The following is a 27,351-nucleotide window of genomic DNA, read 5'->3' on the forward strand; positions in this document are numbered from 1 at the left end:
ACCAGCGATGGAGCCCACAACCTGGGCTTATGCCCCAACAGGGAATCGAACCAGCAACTTCCTGGTTCATTGGTTGACGCTCAACCACTGAGACAAAACAGCTGGACTAAGTCTGTTTCTTTACTCTGAACCTAGATTTCTGTTTCATGCTCAACTCACAGGTTAACTGGTTTTTTACCTTGCATAGATTGGACAGTCTTCTGTCTATCACACTGCTAGGTGGTTGTTGCCTATTCTGTTTTGTGTCTGGCTTTCCCTGCCTCTGGTTTATATGATTATACTACCTGTTACTGTTCTTAAGATATAAGATAAAAGCAGTAGAAGATATAGTAATCATAGAATACATAAAACATATCTTTTAAAGAATAATAAAGTGCATAAAACATATTTTTTAAAGAATGATAGAGTATATGAAACATATATTTTAAAGAATAATTATAAAGCCAAGTGGTCAAGAAATAGAACATTGCCACTCAGCTGGTGTGGCTCAGTGGTTGAGCCTCGACCCAGGAACTAAGAGGTTGTCGATTCAGTCCTAGTCAGGGCACATGCCTGGGTTGTGGGCTCGATTCCCAGGAGAGGGTGTGCAGGAGGCAGCTGATCGATGATGTTCCTCTCTCATTGACGTATCTATCTCTCTCTCTCCCTTTCTCTCTCTAAAAAAAAAAAAAAAATCAATAAAACCACCTTGAAAAAAAAAACATTGCCAGCATCTCAGAAGCTCCCTTGTTTATCCCCAAAGAATCCATTCTTGTGATTTTTGTGAAAAATCATGTCTTTACTTTTTAAAAATAGACTTACTACCTATGTTTGCATCCCTATTTAACATAGTTTAGTTTTGCTTATTGTTGAACTTTATATAGAAGGACTTATATTGTATGTATACTTTAATTTTACTTGATTTTGTTTGTCTTTTGTGAGATTCATTCATGTAGTTCAGTGTAGCAGTAGTTTCTTCATTTTCATTTCAGTATAGTTTTTGTGGTAGGTAGAGTAGTGATCCCCCAAAGATATTGATGTCCTACTCCCTAAAACTGGTGAATATGTCACATTATATGACAGAAGGGACTTTGCAGGTATCATTAAGTTAAGGCTCTTGGGATGGGAAGATTATCTTTGATTATCCATGTGTGTTCAATATAATCACATATAAGAAGAAGGCATATATATTTTGTCAGAGGGAAATAAGATGTGATGATGGAAGGAAGCAGAAGTCAGAGAGAGATTTGAAGATGCTGCTCAACTGGCTTTGAAGATGGAGGATGGGGCCATGAGCCAAAGAATGGCAGGCAGCTTCTAGAAGCTACAAAAGGCAAGGAAATGGATTCTCCTCTAGAGCCTCTAGAACAGTGGTTCCCAAACTTATTTGGCCTACCGCCCCCTTTCCAGAAAAAATATTACTCAGCGCCCCCTGGAAATTAATTTTTTTAAAATTTTAATAGCAATTAAACAGGAAGATATATGTATTAATGTTTCTACCTTTTTCGTAAAATATAGTAAAGAAAGGTGTAAATTAGAAACATTGAAGTTTGAAATTATGAAACTATTTATTGAACTCAGAATAGAAAGGTAATACAAAAAAAGTTAAAACAAATGCACCTGTGGCCATCACCGCCCCCCTGGATCGCTGCAGCGCCCACCAGGGGGCAGTAGCGCCCACTTTGGGAATCACTGCTCTAGAAGGAGCATAGCCTTGCTGACACCTTGATTTTAGTCCCATGGAAACCTGCCTGGACTTCTGATATCCAGAACTATAAGGTTATAAATTTGTGTTGCTTTGCCACTAAACCTATGGCAATTTGTATGTCAGCAGTAGGAAACTAACTATTTTTTACTGTGTGAATATACTACAATTTATCCATTCTCTTACTGGACATTTGGGTTGTTTTGAGTTTTGGGCATTTATGGATAGTGTGGCTGTGAACATTCTTGAACATGTTTTCTGGTACACGTGAGAGAAGAGTGTTTGTTGGATATATATCTCGGAAAAGAGTTACTAGGTCATAGGGTGAGCATATGTTCAGCTCTACTTTATAATACAGAACTATTTTCCAAAGTACATTACTACCAACAGTGTATGAGAGTCTATTTTTTTTATTTTTAAAGAATTTCTTTGATATTCACTATGATAATGCTTCCTCCCTTTATGTAAGTGGGTACTGAGAATTTGCTTCAAATAAAAACACATTTGGGATCTAATTTATACTCTTTCCAATCTAGAAATAATAGGTTGCATTGATTTATTTTTATTCCCTTTTTGATTAGCTAATTTTTCTATTAACTTTAAAAGCAAAATTATAGCAATGCAATGCTATAACTTAATTTTTAATTACAGTTGTAATTTTTCTCTTGCTAACAGAAATATTTTTATATAAATTTGATAAATAATCTATATATATAAAAGCCAAGAATGACTGGTCGTTATGACGCGCACTGCAGCAGCCAACCGGCCAGATCAGGGCCCCAATCGGCACCCCCAACCGCTTGCGGCCTCTCCCCCCAGCCGGCTCCGCCCCTGATCGGCCCTTCCCCAATTGGGGGCAGGGCTGGCCGGCCAACCTCCCGTGTCCCTCTCTCCCAGCCCCGCCGGCCCAGCCCAAATAGGCCCTCATCGGGTTGGGCCAGCTGGACCTCACCCGTGCATGAATTCGTGCATCGGGCCTCTAGTCTATAATAATAAAAGGGTAATATGCTAATTAGACCAGACATCCTTCCTGACGAAGCTGGGGCTGGAAGGAAGCCAGCCTGGGTCCCGGGTGCCTGCGGGCAGCCTGAGGGAAGCCATCCCGGGTCCTGGGTGCCTGTGGGCGGCCAGAGGGAAGCCAGCCCGGGTCCTGGGTGCCTGTGGGCGGCCAGAGGGAAGCCAGCCCGGGTCCTGGGTGCCTGCGGGCAGCCTGAGGGAAGCCAGCCCGGGTCCTGGGTGTCTGTGGGCGGCCAGAGGGAAGCCATCCCGGGTCCTGGGTGCCTGTGGGCGGCCAGAGGGAAGCCAGCCCGGGTCCTGGGTGCCTGTGGGCAGCCAGAGGGAAGCCAACCTGGGTCCCGGGTGCTGGAGGGAACTCTTGTAGGGAGTTCTCTTCATTAAGTGCAGTTTACGTCTATGGAATTCTTATATAATTTTTTAGCCATTTGCCTTTTACACTTCTTATTCTTAGTTTTATTCTTTGTTTATTTCTCATTTTTCTCTCATCTTTTTGTTACATTTGTAACAAAGCCAGCCCAGGGCCCCAGGTGCTGGAGGGAAGCCGGTGTCGGCAGCCCGGGGAAGGAAGGCCTGCTCTTGCATGAATTTTCATGCATTGGCCCTCTAGTCTTATATAATAAAAGGCTAATATGCAAATTGTCCCCTTGACTGGGAGTTTGACCAGGGGGCGGGGTCAGCCAATCAATGGCCGGTGGCCCCTCCTCCTGTTGGCCCTGCCCCAAATCGCCCCCCCATCAGGGGTGGGGCCGGCCAGCCTACCACCCTCAACCCCTCCCCCCAGCTGGCCCTGCCCCCGATCGGCCCCCATCAGGGCTGGCCGAACCCCACCTGTGCACAAATTTGTGCACTGGGCCTCTAGTAGTTGTATAATAGGTTTAAATGCTAGGCCTTCATGCAAACATGATAATTTCCTTTTATCAACACTCAAGCAGTATAGGGACTGTTTTGGACTGTCTGTAAATGTGACTGTTTTCCCTTCTATTGGTTAAAAAGCTTGCAAAATGGGGAACTACCATTCGTTGAGGATAGACAATGTGCTAGGCACTATGATAAACACTTTTTAAATATCCTATATCAGCAGTTGCCAACCAGTGGTCCGTGGAGGTCCGTGAGGTCTGAAAAGTTGGCGACTGCTGTCCTATATCACTTTCAATCCTTAGATAGCCATTTTTCTTATCCCTTTTTTAATAGATGAGGAAGTTGAGGCAGAGAGACATTAAGTAATGGGCTCTAGGTTACACAGCCAGGATTTGAGTCTAGGTCAGTGGTCGGCAAACTGCAGCTCGGCAAACTACGGCTCGAGAGCCACATGCGGCTCTTTGCCCCCTTGAGTGTGGCTCTTCCACAAAATACCGGCTCTTCCACAAAATACCAACTTCTGTGCATGGGCCATGAAGTTTCAATCGCACTGTATGTGCGCGCCCACACGTGGTATTTTGTGGAAGAGCCACGCTCAAGGGGCCGAAGAGCCACGCTCAAGGGGCCAAAGAGCCACATGTGGCTCTCGAGTCGCAGTTTGCCAACCACGGGTCTAGGTAGTCAGGTCTTAATCTGTATTTTGTGGGGGAGTTCTTGGAGTTAGAGACAGTAAGCACACTGCAGTGTTACATTATTTTCTCAAATAATACTTTTTTTTAAAAATATATTTTTTTGATTTTAGAGAGGAAGGGAGAGGGTTAGAGAGATAGAAACATCAATGATGAGAGAATCATTGGTAGGCTACCTCCTGCATGCCCCCTACAGGCATGTGCCCTTGGCCAGAATCGTACCTGGGACCCATCAGTCCACAGGCCAATGCTCTATCCACTGAGCCAAACCGGCTAGGGCTCAAATAATACTCTTGTAAGGAGTTCTCTTCATTAAGTGCGGTTTACTTTGGTTTATGTTTTTGGAATTCTTATACAATTTGCCTTTTTATCCATTTGCCTTTTACGCTTCTTATTCTTAGTTTCATTCTCTATTTCTCATTTTCTCTCATCTTTTTGTTACATTTGTATATGTGCATCTATATGACTTTTAAATTATGTACAGTTTGATGTCTCATTTTTAGCTGATTAACTTCACCAAATATCTATCTATTGATAAAATGCAAAGTTTATAAATTTTTATCTTGGTAGAGAATATAATGATTATAATATGGTCTTCATCTCATGGATTGTCATTGTTTACTTATTTAATTTGCCAGTTACTTCCTTCTCAATCTTTTTCTACTTAGCAAATGTTTTAAATGATTTTCACCACATGTTATTTTACAAGTTGAATATCCATTTCGTATGTTCTGTCCATATTTTGATCTTCTTTGGTTCTGTTTTGTCAACACCTCCAGATTTAGCATCATTATCTGAATTCATTAGGATGCTCTTTACTCCTTATTTTAGGTCATTGATGATATTTCCAAGGAAGAATTTATTTAATTTCTCTCTTTTAGTATCTTGATTTTCACACCAAGATAGATTATTTTTAAGTTATTAGCATTACTGAAAAAATGAGTCCTAAATAATTATTTGACAGCATTGGTGCTATAGCCAAATTACATTAATTTTTCAGATATAATTTGTGATGTGGAATCAAAAAGAATCTGTGCTTCAGGTACAAGTTTGAGATACTGTTGCCCCATACCAATGAAGCCTGGTGGTGTATTAGTTATCTACTGCTGCATAACTGCAGAACAAATTACCCAAAACTTGTGTTTTAAAACAACATTTCTTAATTTCACAGTGTCTGTGGGGCATGATTTGACTCATCTAGATAGTCTGTTTCAGGGACAGCCACAGGCTGCAATAAAGGTAGGCTGTAGTCATCACAAGGCTCAACTGGGGAAGGATCCATTTCTAAGCTAACTCTGATGATTGTTGGATTGATTCAATTCCTTATGGGTGGGTGGACGGAGGGTCTCGGTTCCCTGCTAGATGTTGGTACCTGTTAAAAGTGGAATCAATACTGCTAGCAGGGTCTGCCCTCAGTTCTTTGCCATGTGGCCTTTCCTTGGCAGTTCGCTTCATCAGAAGATCAAGCAAGTAGGGAGAGTCAAAAAAAGAGAATGTGAGCAAGGTAGATGTCACAGTCTTCTGTAGTACATCTGGGAAGTAACATCCTATCACTTGCTGTATTCTGTCATTAGAAGCAAGTGACTAGATCCATCCACATTCAGGGGAGAGGATCAGCAGCACAAGATGGGGTTCATGGGGAGCCATTTTAGAAGTCTAGTACAGCCCTAGCCAGTTTTGCTCAGTGGATAGCGTTGGCCTGTGGACGGAAGGGTCCCAGGTTCGATTCTGGTAAAGGGCACATGCCTAGGTTGCTGGCTCAATCACCATTAGGGGGCGTGCAGGAGGCATCCAGTCAATGATTCTCTCTCATCATTGATGTTTCTATCTCTCTTTCCCTCTTCTTCCCTCTCTGAAATGAATAAAAATATATTTTTTTTTAACAAAAAGAAGTCTAGTACACCTTGGTAGCTTAAAGGATTCTGGGCTTTTTTCACTAGGGTTTATTTCCTAATTGGAACAGGTGTATTTTTTTATTTATTTAAGTGTTCTAAAGGATTTTATCCAGATACCACTTTGTTCCATGATCTTCCCACTGGTAATTTAAAGTGAGATAGATCTTGGAGCCTGTGGAGGCCTGCTGGGAACAGGACTTCTATAATGACAAATATGTCCAAGGCCATTTTTGCTGGCTATGAGTGGGATCTCCGGAACCAGAGGGAGCACACAGCTCTTCTGAAGATGTCTAAGCTCGAGATGAAACAGTTCTATCTAGGTAAGAGATGTGCTTATGTATACAAAACAAAGAACAACACAGTGACTCCTGGTAGCAAAAAATCAGAGTAATCTGTGGAAACTCACGCTCATGGAGACAGTGGCATGGTTCATGCTAAATTCCAAAGCAACCTTACTGCTAAGGCTATTGGACACAGAATCCGTGTAATGCTGTACCCCTCAAGGATTTAAACTTATTAAAAAGTAAAAAACAAACAAAATGGATTTGTCCTCTTAAAATATGTGAGATATACATATACTGAGTGGCCAGATTATTATGACCACCTGACGTTTGCAGGCAAATTAGCTATAATTTCGCGCTGAAGTTGCTAGAGGGCCAGACCATTATAAATAGGAAAGAAGGTTGTTTACCACGACAGTAGAAGTGATTTTTTCCTGAAGATATGGGTAAAAAATGCAATTTAACAGCCTTTGAATGTGGGAGATAGATAGATATATACACACACACACACACACACACACACACACACTGAGTGGCCAGATTATTATGACCACCTGACGTTTGTAGGCAAATTAGCTGTAGACTGCATCGTATGGGATATGGAAGCCGAAGGCCTGTTCGAACACCTTTGCTGTCTGCAGTTACCAAGATAAAACGTCTCCAATTCACACAAGAGCACAAGGATTGGACAGTCGAGCATTGGAAAAAAGTCATGTGGTCCGATGAATCACGTTTCCAGTTGCATCATGCAGATGGCAGAGTGAGAATTTGGCGGAAACAGCATGAAAGCATGCACCCCACATGCATGAGTACAACCCTTCAAGCTGGTGGGGGCAGTGTTATGGTTTGAGGCATGTTTTCCTGGCATGATTTGGGCCCTTTAATTCATGTGGAACAACGTCTGAATAGCACAACATACCTAAGTATCGTTGCTGATCAAGTTCATCATCATGTTGATGGCGTATCCCAATGGAGATGGCTTCTTCCAACAAGACAATGCACCATGCCACGGTGCTCGTATTGTGCAGGAGTGGTTTCAAGAACATGAGGGAGACTTTACCTTGCTTAGGTGGCCCCCACAATCACCAGATCTCAATCCAATTGAGCATTTGTGGGACGAAGTTAAAAGTACATCTGGGAAGTAACATCCTATCACTTGCTGTATTCTGTCATTAGAAGCAAGTGACTAGATCCATCCACATTCAGGGGAGAGGATCAGCAGCACAAGATGGGGTTCATGGGGAGCCATTGGAACAGGTGTATTTTTTTATTTACTTAAGTGTTCTAAAGGATTTTATCCAGATACCACTTAAGTGTTCTAAAAAAACCAGGCAGCTGGTTCCACAACCATCAAATCTCACAGAACTGGACAGTGCTATTCATCAGGCATGGTGTCAGATTCCTCGCATCACCTTTCAACGGCTCGTGGAGTCAATGCCAAGAAGAATTGCCACAGTATTGAAGGTAAAAGGTGGCCCAACGAAGTACTATTGGGGTGGTCATAATAATCTGGCCACTCACGTTCAAATATAACCCACGTTCAAAGGCTATTAAATCGCGTTGTTTACCCGTATCTTCAGAAAAAAATCACTTCTACTGTCGTGGTAAACAACCTGCTTCCCTATTTATAATGGTCTGGCCCTCTAGCAACTTCAGTGCAAAATTGTAGCTAATTTGCCTGCAAACGTCAGGTGGTCATAATAATCTGGCCACTCAGTGTATAAAAGGCTAATATGCTAAGTGTCTCTCCGACTGTCCGACCGGTCACTATGACATGCACTGACCACCAGGGGCAGACGTTCAACGCAGGAGCTGCTGTGATGCACACTGGCCATTTACAAAGAAATGGCACCGTGGACCTGGCACCAACAAAGCAACTCTCAGCTTCCCCCAAGTGGGACACAGGCCCCGCCATCACCCCAGAGCAACAGCCCACCAAATCGCAGCCAATGCTGCTGAGACCCCATGGTGCAAAATGCAGCCCACAGCCCAGTCCAGCACAGCTCGGAAACAGTCGCTGTGGGTGATGGGTAATGACATCACATTGCAACGCCCAGCTTCCTTTCCCTAGTGACTAGCCTCCCTGGAGTTTCTTTAGCCCAAGAACATGACTTGCTTTATAGCCAGGTGCAAACATTTTACAGCTTAACCAAATGTCTGTGAAGTGTTTTCCCGTACCTCATCTTATTTGATCCTCACAGAAGTCCTGGAGTAGATAGATAGGAGACTCAGTAGAATCCTATTTTCATTAGCCGGAAAATGGAGATTTAGAAAGTTTCGAAACTTGACCTGACTGAAAAGCAGTAAGAAATGGTGGAACTTGAAAATGATTTCAGGTTTTCTCACTGCGCAGAATATAGTCAAACACTGCTGCTGTTAAATATTTCACCCTTTGTTCTCCCTGCATGGTCTACAATAATAATCTGCTTTGTGTTGATTTTACTGCTGTGTTGCTGACAATTACCTGAAAGAGAAGTTGGGGTGCTTCACTGGGCTTGAAAAAGTTTAGCTAAATCAGAAAGCAGGTCTAATTAAGCAAGTTTATCTATATATATAAAGCTCTTGCTGGTGTCAATCTCACGTGTGTGTTTCCATCTGTCATTGTTGATCGTGAATTTGTTTGACACTTCTATTATAGAGAAAGGGCAAATAGCAATATTAAAATATTTCTTCGAATTAATTTTCTTTCAATTTCTTTCAATTCTAGTTTAATTATAAGCTGTTGTAAAGTAGTTACTGTATCTTTTTCTTTAGCAATATGTTGTGCTTAGGATAGTGGTCTGTCTGGGTCAACTGCTATTGACACCATGCTTTCTCTATAGTCTTGCAATCTCAACTATTTGTAAGTTATATCTCTGTGTTGTAGTGTAATGTTTTTGTAATGTCTAGCTATTTCACTGGTATCTGTAATGGAAAGATAAGTAGTTTTTAAAAATATGCAGTGAACAGATTTTGGAACGGAGTTTGTGGGCTCTCCTCCTTTCCAACAAAGCAACAGAATTAATGTGTAGGATTAGTAGTGCTACTTGGTGCTGAAATGTTTGTGTTAATTAATTAGCCCTGATATGCTATTTCTTTTGTTTAGGTTAAATGGAAACCACCCTTGGGAGCTGGATGCCTGTGTAGCCTTTCTATCATATCATTGAATTGCAATGAGTGGAGGAGGAGAGCAGCCAGATATCCTCAGTGTTGGAATCCTTGTCAAAGAAAGATGGAAAGTGGTGAGTATGCATGAGAGAGAGAGAGGGAGAGGGAGAGGTAGATTGATTGTCTTGGGGGCAATTTTAGGTATCTTGATAAAAAATAGCATTTTGTTATAGGATCTATACCAGGGGTGGGCAAACTTTTTGACTCAAGGGCCACAATGGGTTCTTAAACTGGACCGGAGGGCCGGAACAAAAGCATGGATGGAGTGTTTGTGTGAACTAATATAAATTCAAAGTAAACATCATTACATAAAAGGTTACGGTCTTTTTTTTTTTTTTTTTTTTAGTTTTATTCATTTCAAACGGGCCGAATCCGGCCCGCGGAACGTAGTTTGTCCACGGCTGATCTATACTAATAAAAGGGTAATATGCTAATTAGACTGGGTCGACCGGACATCTTCCGGACGTCTGACTTCCTTCTGGACAAAGCCATGGTGGTTGGGGCCGAGGCAGAGGCAGTTAGGGGCGACCAGGCAAGCAGGGGAGCAGTTAGGGAGCGACTAGGCCGGCACTTGAGTAGTTAGGGGGCGGCCAGGCTGGCAGGGGGGCAGTTAGGGGGCGACCAGGCCAGTAGGGGACCAATTAGGAGGCAATCAGGCAGGCAGGTAGAGTGGTTAGGGGCGATCAGGCCAGCCGGCAGGGGAGCAGTTAGGGAGCAGTTAGGCCGGCGGAGGGCAGTTGGGGGTGACCAGGTCAGCAAGGGGGCAGTTAGGGGTCAATCAGGCCGGCAAGCAGAGGCAGTTAGGGGGTGGCTAGGCCAGCAGGGGAGCAGTTAGGGGGTGGCCAGGCCAGCATGGTACCAGTTAGGGGGCGATCAGGCCAGCAAGCAGAAGCAGTTAGGGGCGATCAGGCAGACAGGTAGAGTGGTTAGGGGTGATCAGGCAGGCAGGCAGGCAAGCAGTTAGGAGCCAGCAGTCCCGGATTGCGAGAGGGATGTCTGACTGCCGGTTTAGGCCCCATCCCGCAGGGGGTCCCAGATTGTAGGGGGTGCAGGCCGGGCTGAGGGACCCACCCTCCCCCCATGCACGAATTTCGTGTACTGGGCCTCTAGTAATACATATATTGCTTGCTAAAGCAGTTATTTTCAGGTGTTTGTTTTTTTATAATCTATGGTTAAGTTTGGTTTATGCCCTAATTCTTACTCTTGTTTTATATAACATTAAATTTTTCTAACCTTTGAAAGCCAATTTGAGTAAGGTAAATAAAAGTATACTTAGGGAAAGAACAAATTTTAAAAAATATAATACAATGAACTACTCTCTTTTTTCTTTTAAAACCTTTTATTAAGAAAAATTGTAAGTATACATAAAAATAGCAACACTGATAGAGTGAACCTCCATGCACTCATGCCCCAGCTTAAACAGTCATCAATTTATAATCAATCTTGTTTCATCTTTTTAAGCTCCCTCCCAAAATATTTTAAGCATATATTTTCTCTTAGCATTTTTATATATATCTCTGAGAGATAAAGACTTCTTTTTAAAACATAATCATATTATTACACCTAAGAAAGTAATAATTTCTAAATATCATTAAGTATCCTTTCAGCTTTCACATTCCCCTGTTTTTTTATAGATTATTATTGCTATTATTATTTTATCAAATTTATTGAGGTGACATTGGTTAATAAAATTATATAGGTTTCAGATGTACAGTTCTATTATACATCATCTGTACATTGCATTGTGAGTTCACCACCCCAAGTCAAGTCTCCTTCCATCACCATTTATCTCTCCTTTATCCTCTTCTACCTCCCTCCCCCCTCTTTCTGACAATCACCATGTTGTGTCTGTTTCTATGAGGTCTTTTTTGTTTTTGTTTTTTATTTTTTATTTTTTTGCTCGATCCCTTCATCTTTTTCACTTGGCCCCAAACTCTCCTCCCCTCTGACAGCTGTCAGTCTGTTCCATGTATCTGTGCCTCTGTTTCTATTTTGTTAGTTGATTTTGTTCATTAGATTCCACATAGGAGTGAAATCATATGGTACTTGTCTTTCTCTGGCTGCCTTATTTCACTTAGCATAATGCTCTCCAGGTTCATCCATGCTGTCACAAAGGGTAAGATTTCCTTCCTTTTTTATGGCCAAGTAGTATTCCATTGTGTAAATGTACTACAGCTGTTTTATTCACTCATCTGCTGATGGATACTTGGGCTGCTTCCAAATCTTGGCTGTTGTAAATAATGCTGCAGTGGACGTAGAGGTGCATGTATTCTTTTAACTTAGTGTGCTGGGTTTCTTCGGATATATGCCCAGAACTGGAATTGCTGGGTCATAAGGCACTTCCATTTTTAAATTTTTGAGGTAACTCCACTGCTTTCCTTAGCGGCTGCACCAATCTGCATTCCCACCAACAGTACATGAGGGTTCCCCTTTCTCCACATCCTCGCCAACACTTGTTGTTTGTTGATTTATTGATGATAGCCATTCTGACAGGTGTGAGGTGATAATCTCATGGTGGATTGTGAATTTTATTTGCATTTCTCTGATGATTAGTGACATTGAGCATGTTTTCTCTATTGGGCATCTGTATGTCCTCTTTGGAGAAGTGTCTATTCAGGTCCTTGCTCATTTATTAATTGGATTGTTTGTTTTTTTGGTGTCAAGTTGTATGAGTTTCTTAGGTATTTTGGATATTAACCCCTTATCAGATGTATCATTGCCGAATATGTTCTCCCATTTAGTGGGTTCTTTTCATTTTGTTGAAGATTTTCTTTGCTGTGTAAAATCTTTTTGGTTTGATGTAGTCCCATTTATTTATTTTTTCTTTTGTTTCCCTTGCCCAAGGCAATATATCAGAAAAAATTTTTAATGGTTTGAATCAAATCCAAATAAAATCTGGATATTGCTGTTGGTGATATCATTTAAGTTTTTTAATTTTTAGGTTTTTCTTTATCTCTTTTTACTTACAATTTATTTGTTGGAGAAACTAGGCCATTTGCCTGTACAGTTTTCCATGGTTTGGATTTTTCCAATTGCTTCCATGTGGTGTTAACATGTTTCTCTGTCATGTATTTTATGTAAATTGTTAATTATGCATAGAGGTTTGATTAAATATGAGTTCAAATCTAATCTGAAATGGGGGCATTTTTCTCATAAAAGGTATTGTGAACTTTCAATAGGAGGAGCATAATATCTTATTGCTCATCATTTTTATGGTGTTAGTACTGTGGTTCATTATTGTCTAGGTCTGTTAATTCATTAGGGATTGCAAATTGGTGATATTCTAGCATTCTTTCATTTATTATTTAAAGTACATTATAAAGTGAAATTTCTCATCAACTGTTTATCTGAGATATAATTTTATTAGGAAAACAGGATAAATGCTTGATTCTTTTTCTTAATTTATCAATTTTCAAAATAATGAATTGGCTCCCTAACATAGTCTGAAAGTGACCATAGTCTGAAGAGAATTTTAAAAATTACAACTAAGAAATTTTTAAAAATTATAACTAAGAAGCCATGAATTTAAACAAATTTAATGTGTTTTAGTTCATCCTTATTGATGTTCAGATTGTCTCATTTTACTAAGGGGACACCCTTCAGGTTGTCTCCGGGGTTTTTTGAACATGATTCTAGCAGTCTTTTGATGGCTTCTTTGCCCTAGACTTGAAATCTGCCACCTCTCCTCCTCTTAAGGGAGCTATTTTCGTTTTGGAATATTTAAGTATATCCAAAACAAAATATACCCAATCTTTTCTTACCTAAAATTTTGTTCCATTAGCAGGTTTAGCAAAACTGTTTTAGTGGTTTCCTTAATCTACCAACAGATTGGAAAAAGATCTCTAGAAATAAAAATTTTGTTTTTAGAGTACATTTGATCAGGCAATTCAATAGGCTTTGAAAATTTACTTAAGTAAATGTAAGGAAAAGACCATGTCATCATCATGGATTGGTGCAGGGAGATTCCAACAATTGGTAATCTTTTATGTAAGTCAGGAGTGAGTGTTGTTTAGGTAAGAGCTTTGGAGTACGGGCTGCAATAAAGATTGGCTGTTTGCCAGGAGACATATCAAAAGGTGGCAGATGAAACTATGCCTGGCATAGTTGTTCTTTTGTGATAATTAGAGCTAATACATAGAGAATGTCGCCAAGTCATTGTTAAGGATTGTGTTTTGGTTATCTACTTTTATATAAACTACATCCAAATTTAGAGGCTTAAGCAGTTACTCATTTTGTTCACGATTTTGTGGATTAGGACTTTGGGAAGAGTTAGCCTGGGTGGTGGTTTGTCCCTTAGCCATGTGGTACTAGCAAGGTTGGTTGGTCTGGAGGATTCACTTCCAGATGTTTTGTTTGGTACCTTGGGATCCTTAGTTCCCTCCCCCCCCTCCCCCCCCCCCAACCTGGTGGCTCATTTTTCTAGGACCTCTTTAAGGGCTGTGACTTCTCAGGTGGCTAGCTCTTGAGAAACAAGTTAACAAATGTTATAAGGGCTGGTTAAGAACTTTGCAGTGTTACTTTGCCATGTTCTGTTGGTTAAAGCAGTCACAAGATTCACACAAATTTAAGGGGGTGGGGAAATGGACTTTACCTCTACCTCTCTTTTTTTTTTATTGCTTAAAGTATTGGACTCTACCTCTTGATGGGGAAGCAGCAGGGTCACACTGACGAAGTAAAAATGATGGGCAATATTGTGGACGTCTTTAAAAAACAAAATCTGTCATAGGCCTTACCTTTATTCTTGCTCTAATCTGCATTACCCCATCACACTAAACTCTCTGTCTCTTTCCCTCATGAGCACTGATGTCTTAGGGCTTTGTCAAGTTCAATAAAAAATTAATGCTCTACTGTTGTTCAGATGACATTATAAGAATAGACCAAGAGCAAAATTATTTACTTCAGCCTAGATTTTTTTGTTCCGTCATTTGGTAAGGTTTTTTGTGTGGAAAAAAAACAAACAAAAAAAGATGAAGCCACCTCTCTTCACAGACCATAATTAGAAAAATGTTCTCATTACTTTTTATGAGCTTTTCAAGTTACACTAGGCTTTGTTTAATGAGTGTATATATATAAAGGCTCACAAGTACCAATCAGGACTCAACAGAGAGCAATTTACTTAACCAAAATTAAGTTCTGGAACTTTTTTAAAATTCTAAACTCATACCTGAGTTCCTCCTGGTATCTCTTCCCATCATCACCAAACCAGAATAAAGAAGGATTATGGTTTATATGTACAGAGCAATGATGGTTACTTAGCAATGCAGGGTGGGACAAAAGGAGGTTTGTAATTGTGAGTACACAAAACACAGTTTATTCTTGCATTATTATTTATTAATTATTGTATTATTTTCCATACGAACAACTGTCAAACTACTTTTCCTCACCCTGTATATATAGTTACCACTTTTGTTTTGCTTGGGGAAAACAAAAAATAATGGAAATGGAGTGGCCTTCTCTTTGAAGAAGCTTAGTTTCACTATAGAGGGCCAGGACACTGACAATGGAAAGTTGGAAAAGTAATCAACATAAAAGATAAAGAAACAGGATGGGGTTAATGCAAGTGTTATCTGAGGAGGTATTAAGCCTAGTAAAATTATTAAGTGATTAAGCAAATAATTCCTGTAGAAATTCAGAAGATAAAGAAACCAGCCTAGATAGAGTAATCAGTATTGACCCAGTGGAGAAAGGAGTGGGATTTGAGGTGAGTCCTCTGAGGTGGTGAGGATTCAGTACTCTGTGCCTCCAATGATGACTTTCTATATTATAGTACATTTAGATGTTTGATAATGTGGTAAAGAGAGACCTAGTTTCAGGAAATGGAAGAAGGCTAATTGCATATTGTTTCTAGCTTGAAGAAACAACATGCACTCCAGTTTAAAACAGTTTTCTGTGTGCCCTTTGAAGCCTGTTCAGTTCCTCAGAAAGGAGGGTAAATGCTGCGGAGAGGGCTTGGCTCTGGCTGCCCGATTTCTACCCCAAACTCCCCACATACACATCTCAGTTAGGTTCCAGATAAGATTTCAACTGGCAAAAATATTTCATGGTTTAAAAAGTCTTCAAATGATTACCTTAGAATTAAAACAACCAATCTGGTTGTTGAGACAAATCTGGTAATTGGACTTTGGCAATTTGTTTTCATGGTGAGTAGGGATGAGAGAGAGTGAATTACCTGAAACATTTCGTGTTAGAAAGTGTTTTCATAAATGTTATTGTAAAACTAGATCTCTTTCAGGTATTGTGTTTTTGTGACAGTTCTAATGCTAACTGTAGACCAAATTTCAAAATCAAACAAATCACTTTCAGATATTGTTTTTGTGACAGTTCTAATGCTAACTGTAGACCAAATTTTAAAATAGTTTGTGGCTGAAATAATTTTTTAACTCTTTGTGGATAAATTTGTGGAAAAGGTTCTGATGTTATTTCTAACATTTCTTCTTGGCATGTCATGGTTAATTTAATAATATTAAGATCTCTTTATAATAAAACAGCAGTAGCAAAATTATATTTAATATCAGAGACTAATTGGTTTCCAGTTAGAACCTTCTAGTAATTTTTTGTGTGTTCTTATTTCTTATGCAGTTGAGGAAGATTGGGGGTGGGGGCTTTGGAGAAATTTACGATGCCTTGGACATGCTTACCAGGGAAAACGTTGCACTGAAGGTAGAATCAGCCCAACAACCAAAACAAGTTCTGAAAATGGAGGTTGCTGTGTTGAAAAAACTACAAGGTAAGTTGTTTTGTATGATATCAAACAATTTATAATTTATTATTTTCTTTCTGAACCTCAGTTACATTCTCTAACTATTAATTAAATATTCTAGTGCCATATTGGTATAAACATACTGAGCATATTTCTCTTGGAAATTTTACCACTAGCTAGTAATAGTAGAAAGATTGATTGTTTAGAGTAATTGGACTTTGGCAGTTTGTTTTCATGGTGAGTCGGGATGAGAGAGAGTGAATTACCTGAAACATTTTGTGTTAGAAAGTGTTTTCATAAATGTTATTGTAAAACTAGAGGCCTGGTGCACGGGTAGGGTTCCTAGGCCTGGCCGGTGATCAGGGCTGATCGGGGCCTTCCGGCTGCCGGCCAATATAACGGTATGTAAGAAGCGTTTTAATAAAAATTTCGTAACTTAATTTTTACAATATCCTGTTACACATAATTATTAATAATGAACTACAACGTTCGCCAGTGACTGATTGCTGTAATTGTGTTACATTCATTTCCCTTATGCACCTTACGTGCAGGTGCACCATTTCTCTCCACTAACACTAGCAGCGAATATTTTAGCAGCCGATGGCCATGTCACTAGTCTTGGATTGACTTGTTTGGTGTGTGCAACAGGAAATATTTCGCTTTTGGAGAACAAGAAAAATAGGTTTATTTGTGTTATGCTTATTAATTTGTGCAGTTATTCAGTGTCTGGTAAGTTAATGTTCAAGCTACACTCCTAAGTTTTACTTGGTTTTTACTGATGTATTTGAATATTTTAGTCACTTCTAAAACTGAAACACTTGTCTGTAGGCCTATTTGCTAGTACTTCTACATTCATTATTATCTAAAGTATCCCTAGTAAATAGAACCATAAAACTTATTAAGAGGTAAAAATATTCTCTGGTGTAAGAGGAAAAAAATATTCTGTCCTATGATTTTAACTCTGATCACTAGTAATTCTGCAGTACCTCATGAACCTACTACCATCAGAAGGTACTTTTTAAAAAGTTAGATTTCCATTATAATCTTAACAAAATTTGATACATATCTAAAATCTTGCAGGTGAGATAGTCAAATCTTAAATTAGATTTTTCCCTAACTTTTTATCATGAAAAATTTCAAATATATAAAAAATAGAGAATCATATAATGAACATTCACATAGTACTCAGTTTCAATAAGTATTAGCATTTGCTCAGTCTTGTTGCATCTAAATCTTACTCCTTTAACATTTTCCCCTACCATGCTGGAGTATTTAAAAAGAAATCCTAGACATATATCATCTATAAATACTTCAGTATGTCTCTCTCATAGATCAGGGCTCCTTTAAAGACAAAGAAGGAGAAGAAGGAAATATTCTTTATTTTATAGAGTCATGAAGTATCAGACAGATAGGGAATGTGTGGGTTTTGGGGGGCGGTATTTGGAGATATATTAGTATTTGCAGACAGTGCTTTGTCTATGAGAGCTTTGTTGATTTTGTGAATCCATTAAAGTGTATCTATTGGAACATAACACGTGTTAGCCCAGTGATGGCGAACCTATGACATGCGTGTCAGAGGTGACACGCGAACTCATTTTTTTGGTTGATTTTTCTTTGTTAAATGGCATTTAAATATATAAAATAAAATATCAAAAATATAAGTCTTTGTTTTACTATGGTTGCAAATATCAAAAAATTTCTATATGTGATACGGCACCAGAGTTAAGTTAGGGTTTTTCAAAATGCTGACACGCCGAGCTCAAAAGGTTCGCCATCACTGTGTTAGCCACTTACCCTCACACACATAAAAAAATATGAGAACATATTAAAGGTTGTTTATGTTAAACTTTAGGAAAATTTGGGGGGTCTGTATTATTGGAAAAGTGAAGTAATAAGGCTGTGGAAATGATTCAGGTGACCAGTTTTAAGAATGGATTAGAGGACCTCATTGGAGAGGAAGCCTATGTTCTAGTTTTTCTTTAATTTTACCTTTTAGAACCATTTTAGCATTACAGAAAAATTGAGCTGAAAGTACAGCTTCCCATATTCCCTCCCATCCCCACTTTCCCCTATAATTAACATCTTGCATTAGTGTGGTACATGTTACAATTGGTGAACCAATATTGATACACTGTCATTAACTAAGTCCATAATTCACATTAAGGGATTCCTTTTTTATTAACATAAACATAATAGTCAAACAGCTAACAAAATTATTTTACCCTACCTGGTTTGGCTCAGTGGATAGAGCATTAGCCCTCAGACTGAAGGGTCGTGGGTTTGATTCCCTATCAGGGCACATACCTATGTTGTGGGTTCCATCCCCAGTTGGGGCATATAAGGGAGGCAACCAGTCGATGTTTCTTTCTCATATCCATGTTTCTCTTTCTCTTTCTCTCTCCCCCTTCCTCTCTTTCTAAAATCAATAAACATATCCTCCAGTGAGGTTTTTAAAAAAAGTATTTAAAAATCACTACTTAAGTCACTGAACGACTAGAAAGTTGTCCTGCCTTTCTGTGCTATTTTAGCCCTCTATGTCATGTTGTGGATGATCAGCATATCTTATCTCTTGTGTTCTTTCAAACACCAACTTGAATATTACCTTGGATGAGAAGGTGATTAATTAAAGGTTTATTTAATTTTTAAAAAAATTATCCTATCAGCGGTTCTCAACCTTCCTAATGCCGCGCCCCTTTAATACAGTTCTTCATGTTGTGGTGACCCCCAGCCATAAAATTATTTTCGTTGCTACTTCATAACTGTAATTTTGCTACTGTTATGAATCGTAATGTAAATATCTGATATGCTCTATGTGTTTTCCGATGGTCGCGACCCACAGGTTGAGAATCCTCTAAAAGCAAGGGAGGATCCTATTAATAGCAAGAAATAATAAAGTAAATTCCATTGTTTGATAACCAAATAGTTTTATTCTCAGTAGTAGTTGGGAATTAATTTGTTTTGCCCCATATCAGTGCAGAGAAAAACAACATGACCCATAAAGAAGTGATTTTATTCGGACTAGCAGGGACTTTTTTACCCTGAGATATTGATTCTGGGTTTTACTTTTGCCTTGGAGACTGCAGAGCACAGCTCTGAGAGTTGGGAAGAAGGGGTACTATTACAGAAGAGCAACTGTACCTCTTCTGCCTTCCCTGCTTGAAGTCTCCAGCTACTGCTGTGAAGTACGACTACTCCCTTTCCCTAGTCATAAGAATATAAGATATGTGTAATTTCTTTCCAGTATAAAAGGCTGCCTATGAAAGTTATTCCAAAGTTGCTTGCCCTCGTGAAGGTTCATCTGTTCCATCAAAAAGTGTTATACAATCTTTGATAACTCATTTTGTGGAAGAGCATAGTAGTCAAACTACGGGTCCTAAAAGGTTAGGAATAAACTCTTCATTGTATCCTTTAATCTATCATCTGCCCTTTTGTTTGTTTCATCCTGTGCATTTCTCCCCTTAAAGTAATTTTGCTTGCCCTGTATAAAGTTTCATTAAAGAGTGTTAGGAGATCTCTGAGAACTTTATTTGTTCAGTATGTTCACTTTAACATTTACCTAGTTGGGAGATTTAATATATCTGCTAGCTCGGGGATTTGTCTATTCACTACTCTATTTGAGCCTAGAAAAATGGCACTTAGGAACCAGAATAGGTCGAGATTATTTTAAGGAGCAGAGATTCATTTCCTTAAAATAGAATGTAATGTATATATGTGTGTCTTTATATGTACAAACACATGTATTTATATGCTTTTTATATGCACAAAGAAAGTCTGGAATCATATAGAACTCAAGAAGTCATTGGGAATGGTTATGTTTAGGTATTAGAATTAGAGGTACCAGGAAAGGAGAGGATATTTTACTTTTTTCCTTTATAAATTCTCTTTGGTGCTTAAAAAATGGAAAAGAATAATGCACACTTTTTTATAGTAAAAATATAATATAAAAATTATAAACATTTCAAAATCCATTCTTACCCTTTATCTTCTCTTTAAATTTCCGAATGCTTAAAAATACATAGTAAATTAATGTAATGTAACTTAATTAAAAAGCTGTTTTGGGTTGTGAACTTACTTTAGAATATCTTATTTGTGGGGAGATCTATAGCAGTGTCTGAGTGCTTACTGAGTGCGACTGAATATTAGGTTCATTCATACTTGTATTATAATATCTTACATGTTTCTTTTATCTATGCATGTATAAGACCTTCCTCCATTTTGTTTACAACCTTTTAAAGTCTATAAATGTTCACAGTAAAAAAATTTAAAACTCAAATAGAAGAATAAAGTAAAAAGTAAGTTTCTTTTTCTTAGCCCCTCTTTCTCCTCCAAAGTTTAGCATTGTTACTGGTTTCTTGCGTTTTTTCCAGAAACATGCAGTACATATTATAAATATACCTATTCACACATTTATATAATCACATGATTATATGCATTGATATATAACCATATCATTATATATGTCATATATATGTCACGTATGACATATATGATGATGTGATTGTGTGTATCTATAAAATCTTCCTCCATTGCCCTGGCTGGTGTGGTTCAAGTAGGTTGGAGCATTGTCCCATGTACCAAAAGCTCATGGGTTTGATTTCCGGTCAGGGCACATATTTCAGTTGTGGGTTAGAACCCTGGGGGGGTACCTGGGGGAGCAACCAATCCATGTATCTCTCACATCGACGTTTCTCTCTCCCTCTCTTTCTTCCTCCCTCTCTAAAATTAAAATTTAAAGAAATCTCCCTCCCTTACCCTATCCCCCAACAATACGTGGAATCATATGTTACTGTTCTGCAGCTTTATGTGACTCCTTAGAGTCAGACAGCAAGATCCATTTTCTGTGCACCTTCATGTTCTGCAGCAGGAGTGATCCTTCAAATCTATCAATTGGATCATGTCACTCCCCCACCTTTGCTAAAATATTTCAGGGCCTTCCTTTTCTCAGGTAAAGTCTACCCACCTTCACATGGCATGTTTTTTTCAGTTCCTAAACAGTTAATGGCCTCTTATTTGCAGCTCTGCTTCCTCTGTTTTATGCTTTGGATAATTCCTACTTTCTTTATTCCTTTAAAATAAATTTATAATAGGCCTAGTATTTATAAAAATCCACAGGTAAACTAAGATTTAAAGAAATAAAGCAAAGTACAATTAAGAGCTTCACTTTTTTTTCCCTAAGCATGTAATATCCAAAAATATGTATGCTTAAAAAAATGTGATTCTACTAGATTGCCTGTTCCTTTTTCCTAGATAAGATTACTACAGGATTTATTTAAAAATTTTAATTTATAATCATAGTTATACAAATAGTTTAATCAATCAGTTCTACAAAGCCTATTATAAAAAACAGTAGTCCAGGTTTTGGTTCCAGATAAGATGGAGTAAGCATACTTCACCCTGTCTCTCCCACTGAATGCAGCTATAAAACCTGGACAGAATGCTTCGAGTGGCTATTTGAGGACTCAAAAAATAAATAGTAGGAGGCAGATTGGGGAAGAAGACCAGAATTCAAAGTACCAGTGAACTGGCGGTGAGTTTACCATTTTTTTCTTCCAGTATACCCCCGCCTGAACTTAACATATCCTGAAACTTGGAAGTGAGCATTATTAACTCGGACAGAAAAAGAACCAGGAGAAGTCCTCTAGTTCTGACTCAAGGAGCAGGAAAGGAGTTTCCTAATGCTCAGAGAAAATGTGGCAATCCCACATCTTTTTCTTTTTTCTTCTTTGTTTTCTTTTCTTCATTCTCTTGCACCCTAGGCCTCAAACAATTCTTGGCAGTGACTACAGTGGTCTCAACAGGGTCAGGCAGGAGCCTAAATCTCAGAGGGAGGGGAACCTTCCTCTCCAATTGAAGGAACTATGGTCTTAAGAGAGTGGAGCAAATTCCATTGCTTTTCTTCTCCTTTAGCTCTTCTATTGCTCACCCTGGGCCCTGACTTCTAACACAGTCATGGGAAGTACACAGCAGTGTGTGTAAGAAGCCCAGCTTTCTGTTGGAAGGCCTAAAAAGGGGAGTCCTAGGGAACCAGAAGATTGCAGGGAAACCACTTAAAGCTGCTTATGGACTGCTGAGCTGACTTCCAAGTTTTGCTTGCGTGAGCCTGATTCTAAACAGCATAAGAAAATGTTGAGCACGGAATTATGGGATAGACCACCCCCCAATCCCTAAACTGGACACTATGTGGGACAGTTATGAAACACTTAACTGAATTGAAATTGGAAACACAATCCACAGAAGACATGTCAGAACTTGAAGTATGAACCCAACTGGGTCAATTACTGACTTAAAAAAACCCCCAAAACTCAACAAACATGCGCAGTGGGACTTAAATAACAACCAGAGTTTCAACATAATATTAAAAATGTCTCAGCTTAAAAAGAATTACTCAGCTTACAAAGAATCAGAAAAATCCTAACTCACATGGGAAAAGAAAACACAGATCCCAATGCCAACATCACACAGTTGTTAAAATTATCTCAAAAATTAAAAAAAAAATTTTAAAATATGTTTTTATTGATTTCAGAGAAAGAGGAAGGAAGAGGGAGAGAGAGCTAGAAACACTGACGAGAGAGAACATTGGTCGGTGCCTCCTGCACACCTTTTACTGGGGATTGGGCCCCCTACCTGGGCATGTGCCCTGACCAGGAATGGAACTGGCATCCTCTTGGCGTACAGGACAACACTCCACCACTGAGTCACACCAGCCAGGCTATCTCAAAGACTTTTAAATCAGCTATAATGACCATGTTCCAGGAATGGGCAGGAAGATAAGTCTTAGCAAAGAAATAGAAGATAGAAAGAACTAAATGTTCCAGGAATGAGTGGAAAGATAAAAAAAAAAAAGAAGAAGAAGAAGAAGAAAGAAAATTCAGCAAAGAAATAGAAGATAAACAAGAACTAAATGAAAATTTAGAACTGAGAAATATAATAATAGAAATTTAAAAATTGCTGGATGGGCTCAATAGAGTGGACATGACAGATGAAAGAATCAGTGAACTTGAAAATAGATCAATAGAAATTATCCATTCGGAAACTTAAAAACAAAACAAAAAACCCATAGGCTTATGCTGCACTTAAGCCAAAAATACTTTGTACACCTAATTGAAAAAAAAAGAAAAAAGAAATCCAGTTGGAACAACAACAAAATGAAGATTAAAAATAAATAAATAGTCTTGGGGACCTATGACACTATCATAAGGTCTAACATTTATGTCATCAGAAACCCTGAATGAGAAGAGAATGAGTGTGGTTCAGCAAAACTATTCAAAGAAATAGTGGCATATAGACTGCAAAGGAAGAAATAAGACTGTCCCTATTTGTAAATGGCATGATTGACGTCATGCCCAAGGAATCCACACATAATTTTCTAGGATAAATGAGTTTAGCAGGTGATTCAAGGTCATCCACAAAAAGCAATCATACCTCTATATGTTAATGGTAAGCAATTGAAATTTGTATTTTAAAAAATTTACAATAGCTCCCCAAAATGAAAAACTTAGATTTAAAGTTAATAAAATATGTATCTCAATGCTGAAAACTATATACCCTGATTAAAAATAATCAGAGAACATTTAAATGGAGATACATATCATATTCATGAATTGGAAGATTCACTATAAAGACATTCATTCTCCCCAAACTGATCTATAGATTTAACACATCATCAATAAATATCCCAATAGCACTATTTGTAGTTATAGAGACACTGATTCTAAAATTTCTATAGAAAGGTCAAGGACTTGGAATAGCCAGAACAGTTTTGAAAATGAAATATGTTAGAAAAACCAAACTACATGTATTAAAACTCAGTACAAAGCTACCATTATCAAGACTGTGGTATTAGCAAAGAGATAGGCATATAGATCACTGAAATAGAATAGAAATTCCAGAAATAGAACCACACAAATATGGCCAATAGTTTTTTCCCAAAGTTTCTAAGTGAAAAAAGAATATTCTTTTCAATAAGAGGTGTTGGAACATTGGACATCCACATACAAAAATAATGCACTTTGCCTGGCCGACATGGCTCAGTGGTTGAGTGTTGCCCTGTGAACTGGAATGTCAGTTTGATTCCTGTTCAGGGCACATGTCAGGGTTTTGGGTTTGACCCCCAGTGTGGGTCATGCAGGAGGCAGCCAATCAATGACTCTCTCTCATCATTGATGTTTCTCTCTCCCACTCCCTCTCCCTTCCTCTCTGAAATCAATAAAAATATATTTAAAAAATAATAATGCACCTTGACCTTAACCACATAAGTTATACAAAAATGAACTTAAAATGTACTACACATCTACATGTGAAATATAAAGCTATTCAGCTTTTAGAAGAAAAACATTTAAATGATAGAATTTTCTTTGATGGTTATCTAGAAAGATGAGTTTGGAAACTTCCTTCTGCTATATTCCTTCAGCTCCTGGTGAGCTACTTAGAAACGAAGGGATTGTTAGATGGGCTTTCTCATGAGAGCTGGAAGGAGCCTTTGTATTTTGATTTCCTGGTGGAATTACTTTTCCTGTGGACTTGGTGTAGAGGACACCCCTTTAAAAAAAATATGTATATGTTTTTATTTATTTTAGAAAGGGAGGAAGGAGCAGGAGAGAGGGATGGGGAGAGAAAGAGAGAGAGAAAGGGAAAGGAAGGAAGGAAGGAAGAAAGGGAGGGAGGGAGGGAGGGAGGAAGGAAGGAAAAGGAAGGGAAAGGAAGAGAAGAAAGAAAAAAAAAGAAAAGAAGAGAAGAGAAAAGAGAAAAAAGAAAAGAAAGACCTACTGGGGATAAGCCTGCAAATCGGGCAAGTACCTTGACTGGGAATAGATCTGGTGGCCTCTTGGTTCATGGGTGGACGTTCAACCACTGAGCCACACCAGGCCCTTCTTTTTGTATCACTGTCAAGTTAACTCAATGAAGCTCAAGCTCTATGATGCATTTTATTTTATCTTTTCTTTTTTTAATCCTCACCTGAGGATATTTTTCCATTGCTTTTTTTAAAAAATATATATTTTATTGATTTTTTACAGAGAGGAAGGGAGAGAGATAGAGAGCTAGAAACATCGATGAGAGAGAAACATCGATCAGCTGCCTCCTGCACGCCCCCCACTGGGGATGTGCCCGCAACTCAGGTACATGCCCTTGACCGGAATCGAACCCGGGACCTTTCAGTCTGCAGGCCGACGCTCTATCCACTGAGCCAAACCGGTTTCGGCTCCATTGCTTTTTACAGAGTGGAAGAGAGAGGGAAAGACAGAGAGAAATACCGATGTGAGAGAAACACATCGATTGGTTGCCTCCTACACTTGCCGACCAGGGCCTCGGCCGTGGAGGAGCCTGCAGCCAAGTAAGTGCCCTTGACCAGATTCCAACTGGGGACCCTTTGGTCCGTAGGCCAACCCTCTATCCATTGAGCCAAACTGGCTAGGGCTTTTTTATCTATTGTTGAAAGTATTACAGATGTCTCCTTTTTTGTTGTTGTTTTTTCCCATTGATTTTCCCTCCACCCTGCACCCGCCCCTCCCAGGACTTCACAACACTATTGTCTGTGTCCATGGGCTTTGCATATATGCATATAAGTTCCCCATTAATCACTCCCCTTCCCTCCCCCCGCCAAATCCCTCACCCCCGACTTCCCTCTGAAATTTGTCAATCTGTTCCATGCTTCTATGTCTCTGGATCTGATGTATTTTAATCCAACTAATGTATTGATTTCTCTGTAATGCTTATTCTTTGTTCTTATAAGCTATCATTTGATCTTACTGTCTATATTAGTCTTATAATATGTTCATTTCTTTCAATAATGTTGTAAAGTCTTTGAGAACAGGGCCTAGATTTATATTTTTCTGTCTCCTATGGTGTAAATCAGGGGTGGGCAAACTTTTTGACTTGACGGCCACAGTGGGTTCTTAAACTGGACCGGAGGGCCGGAACAAAAGCATGGATGGAGTGTTTGTGTGAACTAATATAAATTCAAAGTAAACATCATTACATAAAAGGGTACGGTCTTTTTTTTTTTTTAGTTTTATTCATTTCAAACAGGCCGGATCCGGCCCGCGGGCCGTAGTTTGCCCACGGCTGGTGTAGATATTTCATGAGTTGTTATTATTTGGGTGGGTGTGGTTTCTTTGTTTTTGGTGGAGAGTAGGTAAATATCTGGAGTAAATACAGATGGGCAAGGACGCTAACACTGGTTTTGTGGTGTCCTTATCAGGATGGTAGTCCATCTTTTTAGAATCTCAGTGTTTGCTAATTTGTAAATGACCTGGAATTTGTTCTTTGAATTCTAGAGCAGTGCTGTTAGTGGATTTGGGATTGTTTCAGCTCAGCTTTTCACTTTATTGCTAAACTAGAGGCCCGGGGCACAAAAATTTGTGCACTCGGGGGGGTCCCTCAGTCCGGCCTATGCCCTCTTGCAGTCTGGGACCCCTCAGAGGATGTCCACCTTTTGGCTTAGGCCCACTCCCTGGGGGATCAGGCCCAAGCTGGCAGTCAGACATCCCTCTGGCAGCCCGGCAGCCTTTGGGGGATGTTCACTTGCCAGCAGGGTGGGGGTCCCCACTGGGGTGCCTGGCCAGCCTGGGTGAGGGGCTGATGGCTGTTTGCAGCTGGTCACACCCCCTCCAGGGTGGGGGTCCCCACTGGGGTGCCTGGCCAGCCTGGGTGAGGGGCTGATGGCTGTTTGCAGGCTGGTCAAGCCCCCCCCAGTGGGGACCCTCACCCCATGGAAGTTTGGCCACCCTGGTGAGGGGCTGATGGCTCTTTTCAGGCTGGCCACAGCCTCTTTAGGTTGGGGGGTCCCCACTGGGGTGCCTGGCCAGTCTGGGTGAGGGGCTGAGGGCTGTTTTCAGGCTGGCCAAGCCCCCCGGCAACGGAAGCTCCCAGCCTCTCCTTTTTTTCTTTTTCTTTTTTTTAAATTCTGGGATTTATTTACCTTCTATAATTGAAACTTTGTAGCCTTGAGAGGAGCTCAGAGCCGGCCAGGGCGGGAGGGAGAAAAGCCTCTTGCTTGCTTTAGCTCCGTGGCCACAGCTGGCTGAAAGCAGGTATCTGGGGTTTATTTACCTTCTATAATTGAAACTTTGTTGCCTTCAGT

General features: G+C 39.5%; 1 protein-coding gene across 5 annotated transcripts in view; it reads left to right on the forward strand.

The window, feature by feature from the left end:
• The window catches only part of TTBK2 (tau tubulin kinase 2), a 147,934-nt gene that overhangs the window by 13,467 nt on the left and 107,116 nt on the right, over nucleotides 1–27,351 (forward strand). For 4 of the 5 annotated variants that reach the window (XM_070424262.1, XM_070424272.1, XM_070424280.1 and 1 more), the window contains exons 2-3: nucleotides 9,510–9,645; nucleotides 16,151–16,298. In XM_070424262.1, the coding sequence (XP_070280363.1) occupies nucleotides 9,577–9,645; nucleotides 16,151–16,298 (217 nt within the window). In that variant the 5' untranslated portion in view covers nucleotides 9,510–9,576. Of the gene's footprint in view, nucleotides 1–9,509; nucleotides 9,646–16,150; nucleotides 16,299–21,687; nucleotides 21,799–27,351 lie in introns of those variants that run through there. The other variant, XM_070424300.1, reaches the window with a different exon arrangement.

Source organism: Myotis yumanensis, unplaced genomic scaffold, assembly GCF_028538775.1.
Source record: "Myotis yumanensis isolate MYYU_CA2020_CCGP unplaced genomic scaffold, mMyoYum1.0.hap1 SCAF_1, whole genome shotgun sequence".
NCBI lineage: Eukaryota > Metazoa > Chordata > Mammalia > Chiroptera > Vespertilionidae > Myotis > Myotis yumanensis.